At 42.5% G+C, this 13,776-nt stretch overlaps 1 protein-coding gene across 4 annotated transcripts in view; it reads right to left on the bottom strand.

Annotated features, from left to right (window-relative positions):
- The window catches only part of arhgef37 (Rho guanine nucleotide exchange factor (GEF) 37), a 42,859-nt gene that overhangs the window by 24,936 nt on the left and 4,147 nt on the right, over positions 1 to 13,776 (bottom strand). The window contains exons 2-15 of one of the 4 annotated variants that reach the window (XM_019884019.1): positions 12,558 to 12,756; positions 12,180 to 12,226; positions 8,944 to 9,325; positions 6,588 to 6,711; positions 5,966 to 6,113; positions 5,699 to 5,898; positions 5,432 to 5,562; positions 4,940 to 5,044; positions 4,742 to 4,855; positions 4,494 to 4,663; positions 4,055 to 4,202; positions 3,846 to 3,974; positions 3,013 to 3,208; positions 973 to 1,160 (exon numbers count right to left, since the gene is read on the bottom strand). In XM_019884019.1, the coding sequence (XP_019739578.1) occupies positions 973 to 1,160; positions 3,013 to 3,208; positions 3,846 to 3,974; positions 4,055 to 4,202; positions 4,494 to 4,663; positions 4,742 to 4,855; positions 4,940 to 5,044; positions 5,432 to 5,562; positions 5,699 to 5,898; positions 5,966 to 6,113; positions 6,588 to 6,711; positions 8,944 to 9,312 (2,022 nt within the window). In that variant the 5' untranslated portion in view covers positions 9,313 to 9,325; positions 12,180 to 12,226; positions 12,558 to 12,756. Of the gene's footprint in view, positions 1 to 972; positions 1,161 to 3,012; positions 3,209 to 3,845; positions 3,975 to 4,054; positions 4,203 to 4,493; positions 4,664 to 4,741; positions 4,856 to 4,939; positions 5,045 to 5,431; positions 5,563 to 5,698; positions 5,899 to 5,965; positions 6,114 to 6,587; positions 6,712 to 8,943; positions 9,326 to 12,179; positions 12,323 to 12,557; positions 12,757 to 13,776 lie in introns of those variants that run through there. The other 3 variants (XM_019884020.1, XM_019884021.1, XM_019884018.1) reach the window with 3 other exon arrangements.

Raw genomic sequence — 13,776 nt, 5'->3', positions numbered from 1 at the left:
CACACACACACACACACACACACACACACACACACACACACACACACTCTTGTCACTATACTCGCTGGTGTTGGAATAATTTCAGACTCTGCACCACATCAACACTATATTATTGTCAATACTATAATCAAATGCCATTGCTGTATTCATACTGTATTGATGTATTATAAAGAGCTGGGGGTGTTTATTGACTCTAGGGCAGAAAGCCAGGCAACCAGACGCCTATTATGGGAATTATTAGGGGGATTTATTTGTATGTACGCTTTTCGTAATAATATCAGGCTGTTTTCTTGGCTTTCTGCCCTTGAGTCAGTCAATAAACAACCCCAGCTATGTAGTACCCACTTGTGAAGATAAAATGTCACTATTTTTTAACATTCCAGCTTTCCTGATTTATTCCTGAGTGCTCATCGAAATCACACAACAGCATTCACAAAATTTTGGAATTGAAGGCGACCTGCATTATAAGGCACCTGGTCCATTTTGGAAGATTTTAAGTGCACCTTATGGTCATGAAAATATAGTAGGCTGTGTTCCAAAATTAATGGAAAGGGATCTTGTGCTCCTCTTTGAAGAAACACACAATCAGTGATTTGGGGGCGTCAGATTGGAATTTCTGAAGGCAGCTTTGACAGCGCCGAATGAGTTCTGGTTGCATTTGAAACTTCCACTTCTAACGATGGAAAAGTGTTTCTATTTCATTTAAAATGGCTTATCTTAACTAGAATCCCACATCGCATAGTGGCCAAAGGTAGACCAGGTCGGTTATTGCACCTTTTACTGTTGTAAATAGTAAATCCTTGTATAAAAGACCATTTTTATTCCTAATTAATTTTCAGGTCAACGTTTATATGTTCATCGCTTTTTTGGCCCCGGAATCCTTGCTCAGCAGTTCAAAGATTGTGTATCAGTGTAAACAAAGGTAATTGAATTAACTTGCACAGTATCAGTGTGTGAGTTGAGTGTGGTCACCTGGAAGCACGGCTGGCTGAATGCCACTCCAGCTGCTGTTGGGGTTGTGTGTGGGAGCTCTGTCGTATATGAGTGTCTCCTGATGCCACCGTCGCCCTGCGGGAGGTTCAGATGAGGTGAGGGGGGTGGCTCCTCTTCCGCCTGGTGATAGCGGATCAACCTGGAGGCTGGCGCATAGCCCCGTCTGCCTGCCGGTCACAAACACAACCACACAAGTCAGTTCATTAGCCACAGCTTGCTATTGCAGGGGTGGGAGGTTCTGGTTTTGCTTCTGTTGAGTGGTTTTTGAGAGGTTCGTTGCTAGTTTTGACTATTTTTGACTTGGTTCTTCACCTGTTTTTACTGGTTCTCGATGCGGCTCTTGACTATTTTTCTCTCTATTTCTATTCTGGTCTTAACTGTTTTAGTACTAGTTTTATGACTGATTATGACTTGTGTCTGGCTCATGACAAATTTCTTGTCTTGGCTCTTGACTTGAGTTGTTTACTCGAGTTCTTGATTTGTAGTTTTGACTTTTTTTGACCAGTTCTTCACTTAGTTTTTGACCATTTTTATATAAGACTCTTTTTTGATGTGTCTTTCATGATTATGGCTGTTGTATGACTTGTGTGTGAACGAAGCCTTTGTTCATGAAGTGTTTTTTGAGTTGTTCTCTTTCTCTTTTTTAAGTAGGTCTTGACTTACAGGTAGGTGTTGACTTTGCCTCTGACAACAGTTAATTTTTTTAAATTATCATTTTTTTATCCCGCTTGTATAGATGTGATTCTTGATTGTCCTTGACTTTTTTTTTTTTAACATGAAATATTTTTTGACTCGGTTTGTCAGTGGTTCTAGCCTTTTAATGTGGGTCTTGAGTCGTTCCATCCTTCTGGACCAGAAAAAAAGTTGCTGCTAGCCTGACACCAGTTTTGGCCCAAGTGGGTGCTTTTGCAGTGAATAGCAACCAATGACAATGTTGCTTCCCATTCAGATCCAGCACTGACCCTATTACAGGGTGAACAATCCTGGAAGATGTTCCTAATAGACTGCCGATAATCAGTGACTCAAGTGCTAATTTCCTCTATTATTGGTGACATGATATCAAATGTAATCTTTCCTGGCTTACAGACAACGTCCATACTCCAACGTCAATAACTGCAAAAGGATGGCCACCTCAACCCCCAAGATGGCGCCAGTGAGCCGCATTACTGCGCTGCACTCAATTGAATACTCTATTTAGAATCAAGTGCTAAAAATACTCATATAAAGCTAAAATAATGTCAAATAAATGGCACTGTCTCAGTAAGAATTCGTTGTAAGTATGATCGATGACAGGAGTGCCCAACCAGTTGATCGTGGTCGACCGGGAGTCCACGGATTGGTGGCAAGTCGACCGCAAGGAGCGTAGGGGGAAATGGGGGGGGGATCGATAAAATTGTGTGTGTGCGTTATTAGTATTATATATTTTTGTATTAGTTGTACACTGCACCCTAAGCATCCCTTGAGTTTCACAAAAGAGTATCAAACAAATAAAACAATGTAGGTCACCTTGAACTTGCGGTGACGCATAACCTGCATCACAGAAAGTTGTTAACGGTCAGCAGTCTGCAATTGCAGCTAGCGATCGGAGATGTATCAATTTTTTGTTGATTGTCATTCAAAGTTTATTTGAGTGGCAATTCACTGATGGCATCGTCAAAGAATGGAGATTTGTAGCGTCAGGAGCAGCATTGTAAAACGGTACATGTGATCTACAGAAGTGTATCTTTTCCTCCCCATTTCAAGTCTCCCACTAAGGTAGGCAGTGATTTCCATTTTAAAAAACTCAGTCTTGTCTTGTATCTAGCTTGTTTTTCTGTTTCGTTCATCTTAGGATCCGTTATGGCTGCTGCTCATCATGGAACACGTGTGTGCACATGTATGCATGCGCGTGCATTAACAGGTTGATCGCGGGAGGTTGGCTGCTTGAAAAGTAGCTCTTCGGTCAAAGAAGGTTGAGCAGTCCCGATATATGGCATACTTAAATTGCAGTAGGTGTCCAGTGGGCACCCAAACACTCACCTCCGGCATCGACAAGCCACCTTCGTTTGTCTCCTCGGGTATCTGCCTGGCTGATGACGGCCACAAGCTCTCCCTTGGCGAGGTTGAGGTCCAGGTCTCGGCTGCCCACCACAGCGCTCAGCACCTGGTAGATCTTGTCGGAACTGTGCTTGTTCGTCAACTGCTGAAGTCGCTGCTGCGAGGACGAGTTTAGGGGCTGACCAAACCAGGCAAGAAGGACGGGGAGAAAAATCACTTGTCACTTGTGATGTCACGCAGCCTGTCCTGCAGAGTATGTGAGCCAATGAGCCAGTGACTGAGCAGAATGGCCGACCGCATCTTATTTGGTTCACGTTACCAACATTCTTCCATGCATTGTGAATTGGGGTTTATAGTTACGCTACTGCGGTCTCATATTTACTAATACTAGTGAATCAATTTTCATTTATTTTGGATCTATCATCGAAGAATCTGAGAATGAATGATTTAATGAATGCAAGAATTTATAAAATTAATTGTAAATGTGCACCAACAGTCGATTAGTATTTTTAAATTAATTACTCATTTTAAATAAAAATTTCCTAACATTCTGTTAGCTGTAACTGAGAGTTGAGCACTTTCAAATTGATATCTACTGTAAAACCAACTAAACTCAACTCAATAAAAAGAAGAGAATTACGGTGCCGGACAAGGAACGTGAATTATATATATTTTTAAAATAAATAAATAACAACAAATCAATATGCTTCTCTAAACCGCAGCCAAAAATGAATTATTCATCACAGAAACAGGATGGCAAACAAAACAGTAAGCGAATAGAGCGCGTGAAAATAGATGTTGAGATGTGTACAGACCAGAGAGGCGGGCCGCAGTAGCGTCTCCTCCACACTTTGACCCAAAGTATCCAGCCTTCTTGCCTCTTCTAGCACCGCAGTCTCAGCCCACTCCCAGAATGCAGCATTGTCTAAAGAGCTGTGAGGAAGCTGGGAGGAGATGAAATGCATGCTGGGAACAGGTCTAAAATGGCCATTAACGGCAATGACTCACATACGGTGGTGGATACCTGTTGAGCGAAGCTCAGGAAGAGCTGTTCCAAGTCGGAGGCAAGGTCTTTGTGTAGGCAACTGAACGTTCCCAACATGCTCCAGATCATTTGCAACGCTAAGGTGTTAAATTTGGGCAGCTCGTTAAGCAGCAACGTGTTCATCGTCCTGCAATAAGAGCACCACGACACCTCTGTGAGGACTCACATTAGTTTCACTTGGCTATATTAAATTTGGCTGCCATGAAAGTCTCAGGAATCTACGTCTGAAACGACACAGGACGTCTGCAATTTTGGTTGCTCAAAGTCATTTTGGCCATTTTCAGCGTGTGCTTCCAAGATGGACTCATCCTTGCCAGTTTCCCTTAGCAAGTATAGTATACATACGCACACAGTATATGCATTTCTATTTTAATTTGAGAAAATGCCGAGGTATTGGCAGATACCACCAAGTCCTCACCTATATGTGTTGGCAATGGCCTGTTCATCGTAGCTGAGGGAAGACTTGGCCTCGATCATTTCGTAGTCAAGCAGCTTATGCAGCCGCTTACGGATCAGGTTCCTTGGGCCTGCCAGGAGGTCACGGAGTGCACACAGAGGTTTGTGGATCAACGTCCTAATCCTCTTTTCCTGCGAGGTTAACAGTGACGACATCAATCATCAACAATATATTGAAGTGATATTAGTGGATGCTGGCTAGTGACTCACAAATTCAGGTAGGATCCACTGTCTGAGTCCAGTGGTGATCTCCTTATAGCAAATGGGCACCTTCTCGCCATCCATGTCCAGGTCAAACTCCTCCGTTTTGCAGTCCAGGAAAGTCTGCCGACCAGACAAAGACGATAGCGATGATCACAGCAAGTCAATTTATTCCAATGCTAAGTTGGTCCAGCAAGGTGTAACTACCTGGAGGTGATGGAGGTAGAGCTCCACATTGTCCAGGAGCTGCAAGGTGCCATGCTCAAGGACAGAAAAGAAGCCTTCTAGTGCATCAAATTCCTCGTCCACTAGCTGCAACAGAACACATACAGTAAGTGACGCTGTCAGGCTTGCCAGGTTTGCGCGAGCGTAACAAAAAAAAAAAAAAAAAAATACAATTAAAAAAAATCTTTTTTTTTAACTTCCGAAAAAGGCAAAGTGTGCTAAAATACAGATTTAAAACTATAAACAAGTTGACTTGTCAAGTCATGTAATTCAAGTCTAACCTAAGTCAAGTCACTTAGACACCAAGTCCCAAATCAAGTAGTTCCCAAGTTTTTTGGAAAGCAAGTCGCAAGTCTTAAAATTAGCAACTTGAGTGTAAATAAAGTCAAGTCATATATGACTCGATTCCCATCTCTGGTATTATCTTTAGCTAAGAAGTGTGTGTTTGGTGTGTGAGTGAGATGTGTGTATTACCTTAGGAACCATGCCAGTCTCATGTTTGATGAACTGTCCGATCCTGGCTGTTTTCTTAGCAATGCTGTGTGAATTCAATCGGTTTATCTTGTCCATGATGCTCAACGTCTCGCTCTTCTTGTACTTGTCGGCTGTGAGGATGCCAAAAACAAACAAACAAAAAAAAAAAAAAAAAAAAAAAAAAAAAAAAAAAAAAAAAAGAGCTCAAACCCATCCCGTCACCTTATCTAAAGTCTGCTGAGAGGTTTTATTTTAAGAGCTTCTCACCGACTTCCCGGAAGCGCTTGTACTCATTGATGCGACAGTTTATGGCAATGGAGGTGTGTGCCGTCTTTTCCAGCAGCGTGTACGCCGGGTGCTGTGAGTCCGTGTGCTTCTGGATTGTCTGCAGCAGGAGAGGATAGCGGGCAATGCGCTGCACTGGCATCACCAGAAAGAAACTCAGGGAACTGGCATTCACTTCAGGCCTGTGGAATCACATATGTGAGGACATGGAGTCAGGAACTTTTGGCCTGTGAACGTTTAAAAACTTACGCTGATGTCTTGATGACTTGGACAATCTGCTCCCAGACTGCCTCCTTCTGTTTATAGGAGTTCTCCACCACGGTAACACGGTTGTAGTTGGCCAGGTACTCCTTGTAGGCTGCCTCGATATCGGAGGACAGGCTGAGGAACGCGTCACCTGTTGGAAAGTCAGACAAGGAGAATTTATGGTGAGTTTGAGTTCACTCACAACACGGAGAGAGATAGAGAGAGAGAGAGAGACATAGAGAGAGAGAGAGAGAGAGAGAGAGAGAGAGAGAGAGAGAGAGAGAGAGAGAGAGAGAGAGAGAGCGCTCCTATCTGTCAGTGTATGCAAAGTTATTCACTCATATACAACTACTCTGAAATTGACCCCCCCAAAAAAAAAACATCTGAATTGAAAACAAGCGACTGTGCAAAGCAGTGTTTGTTGAAAAAGTCTATTTTTTTCTTGAAAAAAATACATTTTGAAAGTGAATTTGCCCCAAGTGCTGGACGATAATTCAATATCAATAGCTTGGCTTTTGAGGGAAATCCTCCCAGCTCCCAAAGCCGCGTCTTTCCTGGCAGGAAGTGTGAACTTAAAAATGCTGGTGGAAAAAAAATAGATGGAAGTTGTGGAGCTCCCACTTACACAGCGTCTCCAGGAAGACCGACTCTCCGGGCTGCTTCTGATCTAGCAGACTGAGGAAACGACTGGACACATCCATCACATCCTGCACGTACAGGAACATGCTGTCCAGGTTAGCCAACGGAGGCTGCAAACAAAACAGCACACAGAGCGACACACTGTGAAACAACAAAACATCTCTCTTGTGTTATTCTCAAGACGTTTTTGTTTTTATTGGCGTGGTTGAATAAATTGTTCTCCTAACATCAATAATCGGTAATACCGTATTAGCCCGAATATAAGACGGTGTTTTTTGCATTGAAATAAGACTGAAAAAGTGGGGGTCGTCTTATATTCGGGGTGTAGACATTATACCCATTCACGACGCTAGATGGCGCCAGATATCATTGAAGCGAATGCTGAACTTGACTCACCAGGCCAAAGCGAACCCCTGTCACGAAGAATAAAAAGAAAAATAGCGGTAGCACGAAGAAGAAAAATAAAAAATAGCGGTAAGAAAGAAAAGAGAAGAAAATAATAGAAGCGATAACAGAAAATGGAGAAACGTAGCGACAGTCTAGAGAAAAGTGGGTCAAAGATCGGCCAGGTTAACCGGCAGCTGAGGAGAAGTTATGATGTAATTTACATTTCAAAAACCAGTAGCCATTCAGTTACGAATGTGATTGCACTTTAGTTTACATATTTAAATCTTCAGATATTAAAATTTGAATGAGGCAAAATAACATGCTTTTTCTCTCAACTACATTGTTATAATTATTTGTTTCAGATGCACTGTAATTATTTTCTGTATAAATATTTATTCGGTGTTCAAAAAGTCTTTTTTCAAACTTGAGTCTTGAAAAAGAGGGGGTCGTCTTAATCAGGGCCATCTTATATTCAGGCCAATACGGTATAACAGCCGCTTTAAGGGATTTCAAAACAACCCCCTCAAAACTGACTCACTAGAACCCCCTGTAAAGTGAAAACAAATTCACAATGCCTCTCACTGAGCATTTTTCAACTATTTATCATACATTATATGAACAGTTTAACAACTTATGGTACAAAATACATCAGTTTCCAATATTAAGCAGTGCTTTCAATGAGTAACAATAAGGAAGCAATGTGGCCCACTGCTGTTGATTAGATCAGATGCGGCAACAGTAGGCGGACTTACCAGTGAGACATTGAACAATTGGCACTGTGCTCTGAAAACAAGCCTGCAACTTGAGCATTTAACAATGCTACACAGTGGCAACGTTGTGTCAATGAAGCCCTTCTTCACAAGTCACAATGGTTAATTCCCTCAGCACTCATTTTTTTTTTTTTACAAGCATTAACTCTTAACATATTTAGGTTTATTCTCTCTTATTCCCACATTACACTTACATGTTTTTTTCTGCTTGAGGAGCACTGCGCTTGATTCTTTTCTCACACGGTCGATTAGCATCTGCATCACGCATCATCATTTCCATAAAGCCAGATTCCATTACGCTTCACGGTGCTGTTCATTACCTTCACCGTGATTGACAATCACAGAGGCAGCAGAAAGCAGACAAGCCGCTGATGTTTTGACTGTAAATCAGGAACTGTGATCACGTCTCCTCATTCAGATGTCTAATACTATTATTTCTACTTTTTGGCGACTATTTCTTTGATCACCCTTTTTAACATAAAAAGAAGTTGTCCAAAAGTCACTTCACAGTTCCTTTTTTTCTCTTTTGTTTTGGGTATCAGTGGAATAGATGTGAGGCGAGCAGTGCCTGACAGCTTAGGTTTTACAGATTTTGTAAGCATATCACTTCTATGCCCATGGCTTGCCAAGTGACACTGGGGCAGCATTACAAAATTGTTTTTCTGTACCGGACTGCATTTCAGCATAATTGTGAGAAGCTATATCGGCATGAAATTGCTCCAACGCGTCGTGCAATTTGCGTTATCGGTGGCAAGTTTCTAGAAACAAGATCTGTTCTTGACAAACCACCCTGCAGAAGGCCTGCTGCGACCACCATTTATCAAAAGAGAAAACGCTGAGATTTCGGGCATAGCCAGGGAAAGTCTATCTGGAGGGCTGCATTAGACCTCAGCATCAACCAAAACTCGATTCAACAGATGCTTCGGACAGTGATAAAGCTTTTTAAAAGGCTTTAAGCGTGTGATGATATGATTTTCCAAATAGTGGTCGGGGTTTCAAATTCGGGTCTGAGGACAAGGTTGGGGTTTTAAGCCATGGTTAGACTTTCAAGCCTGCCTGCCTAATGTAATGGCCAGTGAATATCAATAAGTGACTCTGTTAACCTTGGTGTGCTGTGAGATCTTCCGTGTATTTGATATGTATTTCTTTATATGTATCGTCGATACATGCAATTGTATGCTGTACCTGTAATTTTTGCAGGTTGCTCCTGATGGTGAGCATGCTGACCTGCAGCATTCTCAGGTAATTCCTCTCAGACTGCACCAGCTCCTGGATGGACATCAGCTGCCTCTGTGCCGCTCTCTCCTTCGCCACCTTTTCCTCCTCCGCCATCTTTTCCACCTCCTCCTCCGAGGGAACCATCGCATCGGGACTTTTCTCCTCTTCATCCTCTCCAAATGCATCGTCTTCTAAATCGTTCTCCTCCTGGAGCTTTTCATGTTCTGGTGGCGGGTCGTTCTGGGGGAGGTTCTCCATGGCGCCCAGAGGAGACAGGGAGGGATTAAAAATAGTGCGAGGGAAGGGCACAGGTGGAGGCATCGTGGGCACCTCCATGATGGAGATCACTCTAAATGAATACAAGAGAAGAACATTTTTACTGACATTCAAAGTATCACAGGATACAAGGTCTGTTCAGAGCATTCTAATTAAAGACAACAGAGACAATTGTGTGATAGGCTTTGAGGAGCACAAAGAGAAAGGTGGGCGGGAGCCACAGGTGACGATGCTTTGTTATTGTGAAGTGACCAACGGAAAGCAGCAGCCACAAAAGTTTTGTCATGGAAGAGGTGAGGCTCAACTCAACTCACCAGGAGGCCGAGCGAGATGCTGACAAAGCTTATGCGGGCGCACTACTGTGACAATTAGCATTGCAGCGACTCCGATGACTCAAATCAAATGTGTGAATGAATCATGAGACCTTTTAGGAAACTAGGATCCCATGTCAGGCATTGAAATCATCCGTTACAGTAGTTCAACACTGTCATTTATACTTACTGGATCTAACTACAGTAAGTCTTCATTATGTTGTAATAACTTTGATCACTAAGTCATCATGAACAACTACAAAGGTTTCACACAAGGGCTAGGACTTCAAATTTGGAATTTTAGGTAAGCGTTTGGATTTTAAAATGTGATGAATTGAAAGTTTCAAGATTAGAGTTTGAGGCCTGGGTTATGATTCTTAAGTAAGGTTCCAAGATTGGTTTGGTGTTTTAATTTCAGGCCCCAAGTTGGAGTTTCACGCCTGGCTAAGGGTTTCAAATTAAGGGTTGCAAGACAGGGCTAGGATCTCAAAGTAGGGTGATGCATTAGGGTTTTAAGCAAGTTTTGGTGTTGTTTTATTTGTGGGCGTGGGGGGGATTATGCAAGAGTTCGAGCAGGAGTCTTCAAATATAATTCAGAGGGATCCGGTGGCAAGGTCTTTCTCAGGGCAAAGGTTCAGATTCCACACATCAAAATGCTTTGATTTACCAAGTCACCCATCCAATCCCTGTAACGCTTATCCTCCTGACGCGTCAAGCGTTTGCTGGAGCCTTTCCCAGCTGACTTTGGGCGAGAAGTGTGTTACATCCTGAACCGGTCGCCAGCCAATCACGGGGCATATATTGTATAAACAAACAACTTTTCACACTCATATCCACACGGAAGGACAAACTTGTGTTTTCAATCAAACTCCCCTGCATGTTTTTGGAATGCGGCTGGAAGTCGGAGTAACCAGAAAAAAATCTACATGAGCACATCAAGAACATGCAAACTCCACACAAGGAGGCTGGAGCCTGGATTTGAACCCACGACCTCTGAACAGTGAGGCGGATGTGCTAACGAGTTATCCACCATTCCACTGTGTGGACCCGTCAAACAACATCAAAATGGCACATTTGCCTTTATAAACTCGGTGGTGGCTTCGGCCATCCATTATGGCATTGTCTGCTGGTCTGGCAGCATCTCGGCCCGGGACAGAAAGAGACTGGAGCAACTGGTCAGGACGGCCAGTTCTGTCCTGGGCTGCTCCCTGGACACTCTGGAGGAGGTGGGCAACAGGAGGATGCTAACTAAGCTAAACGTTATGATGGACAGTCCCTCCCACCCCCTCCAGCCCGCCCTGACAGCACTGGGTAGCTCCTTCAGCCAGAGACTGCTACACCCGCACTGCAAGAAGGAGAGATACCGCCGCTCGTTCCTACCGACTGTTGTCAGGCTGCTGAATAAACATGTGTGAAAACCTGTAACTATTGTAAATCGCACAGCCCCCGTATGTATGCATAAGATGCATATATGCAACTTATATTTATATTGCATTCTATCCTGTGTTCAGTTCTTTTTCTGAAACATTTATTTATTTTGTGCATGCAACAATTTGTTTTTTCTTTTCTACACCCCCCCCCTTCCCTCCAATTTTGCTGCTGTAGACTGCAAATTTGCCCAGTGTGGGACAAATAAAGGTTATTTTATCTTGTCTTATCTTAAATGGTACAGAGTATGTTTCTATGAAAACAAAAATTATGTCTGCCAGTACCATAAATGAAAGAATTTTGATCTGACTGAAGGAGGAGCACCCATAAACATAAACATATGAATGAATGTATTCTGTAACAAAGAACCAATAACTTAAATATCCTCAACGACAACCAAAAACCGGTCAGGTCTACAATGCAGTACAAATTCTTGTTTCAGTTTTGTTTTTGTTTTTTTAAGTATTGTTTTCATGCCTGCCCTGCAAGTGAAAAAAAAAGAAAGGCTGGGAAACAAATGAACCAAAACAGCACATGCATCTTGGGCGTAAATTTCAAATACTCAAGTCAATCACAACTGGTAAATTTGCACATTTCAGATAAAAAAAAGATAGCTGGCCTTAAAATGACAGTTTCAAGCCAAGGTTAGGGTTTCAAATAAGGGTTACTGTGTCAAATTAGGGCTTTAAGACTGGCTTGCAGTTTGAAAGTGGGTTGCGAGCACGCGTGAAGTGTTTCAAATGACATTTTCAAGCCAGGTTGGGTTTAAAAGCCTTAACTAAGGTTTCAAACTGATTCAAGAACGTTGATTCTGCTAGCTAAGCACAAACTCTACTTCATTCCAAAAGGCTTGTTCTTCCACAGTGAACTCAAAGTTAGCTTTTCTTTTTCTATTTTTAGTTTTTACACTTGTGGATAAGCAGTTCAAATTGATGGATGAGTTAAAACATTGGCGATCCAGCTAAACAAATTATCTCTCTTATTTCATTTTAGGGAAAGCTTTGTAGATTATCATCATCGATTTAAGTTACATTCTGTCTTATTTTAACCATTCGGTGTTTTCACTGCGGCTCCGTGTGAGTATGCAGGAGTCCAGTAAACATCCAGTAAAATGAGCTTTAACACCAACAAGTTACAATGCAAAAGTACTTTCTCATGCTCAAAATACAAAACAACAACAACACAAACCTTGTGAAGAAGACTTTTCAATGTATCTGCAATGATCCGCAGTGTTCTTGTTGCATGGAAAAGACACGCACAAGCTGGTATAAATTTCTCCACCCAGTCACACACACACACACACACACACACACACACACACACACACACACACACACACACACACACACACACACACACACACACACACACAATGCAGAGACTCATGTGGCACCAGTGTCTGAGTGTTGTTTCACGATAGTGTGTGAGGCTGGGGAGGGCTGGTTGGTAGAGGAAAACAGGAGGGTGGGGGCGGGGGCACACACACGCACACAGACGCACGCATGCATGCACAATAAGCTGATTGACTGCAGCAGCCAGCAGCAGGGAAGAGGAAGCGACACTCACCCTGACGCAAATTCAATTGGTGGACCGCTCCACACAGGTTCTACTGAGGACCAATCCGAATGTCTGCCGTCCCACCCCTCCCCACCGGAGGGGCTTCTTGGGCCTAATAAAGCATCAGAGTGACTGAAGTGGTCCTCTGGCGGGAGACAAAAGCAATGCAGGACGTCCCATATTCTCCCACTTGGCCCGTCATGTTGTTCTGTGAGAGACAATTTTGATTTGGAAGATTTATAACAGCAGCAACAAAGTGTAAAAAAGTAAGACTCTTTTTGGGGGTGGGGGGCAGATTATTTTTCATCTCTTTATTTTCACAGCGGAATAAGGCTGAGCAATTCATCCAAATGTAACAGTGATTTTGATTTCTGCTTCAGCCTGCAGTCCAGACCTGTTTCCCATTGAAAATCTGTGGTGCACTATGAAGCAGAAAATACAAAAACGGAGACCACAGACTGTTGATGAAGCAAGGATGGGAAAGAATTCCACCTCCAAAGCTTCAACAATTAGTGTCTTCAGTTCCCAAACGTTTCTTGAATGTTTGGTGATGGAACACAATGGTTAACAACTTTTTTGGAATGTGTTGCAGCCACAAAATTCTACGTAAATGAGCATTTCCTAAAAACAATAAAGTTCATCACATTGAACATTAAATATCTTGCCAAAACATGGCATCCCGACTTCACAGGAATTTGGTTTTTACTAGCTAGGTCATTTTGTACTTGACAAAAGGAATAGAATCAAGTGTTCAACATGCAGGTATGAAAGGCATGAAGCTATGATGATTGTTCTGAGTAGTTGCGTTTTAGTAGTTGAATAAATACTATGTTTTGAAATGAATAATTGTTGTATGAATTGCGATCCCAACCTCAATCAAAATAATTGTGATAATTATTCATCCATCCATCTGTTATCCGAGCCGCTTATCCACACAAGGGTCACAGGAGCGCTGGAGCCTATACCAGCAGTTCTCGACCAGTATCCATCAGATCGGTATCGGCCGATCACACTCTAGGACAATCGGTATCGGCAGCTTAAAACCCGAATGGAACATCCCTAGTTATACTCTGAATACATTGTGAGAAGAGTGATCACATAATCAGATGATGCGTGCATGTGTCAGAGATGAAAGTGGACTTTTCTGAAAATTCCGGAAAAAATAAATAAAGAAATAAATAAATGTGTGTGTGTGTGTGTGTGTGTGTGTGTGTGTGTGTGTGTGTAC

This window comes from Hippocampus comes, unplaced genomic scaffold (assembly GCF_001891065.2).
Source record: "Hippocampus comes isolate QL1 unplaced genomic scaffold, H_comes_QL1_v1.1 scaffold156, whole genome shotgun sequence".
Lineage (NCBI taxonomy): Eukaryota > Metazoa > Chordata > Actinopteri > Syngnathiformes > Syngnathidae > Hippocampus > Hippocampus comes.
The sequence above is the reverse complement of the archived record's forward strand: the minus strand, read 5'-3'. Positions and strand labels throughout refer to the sequence as shown.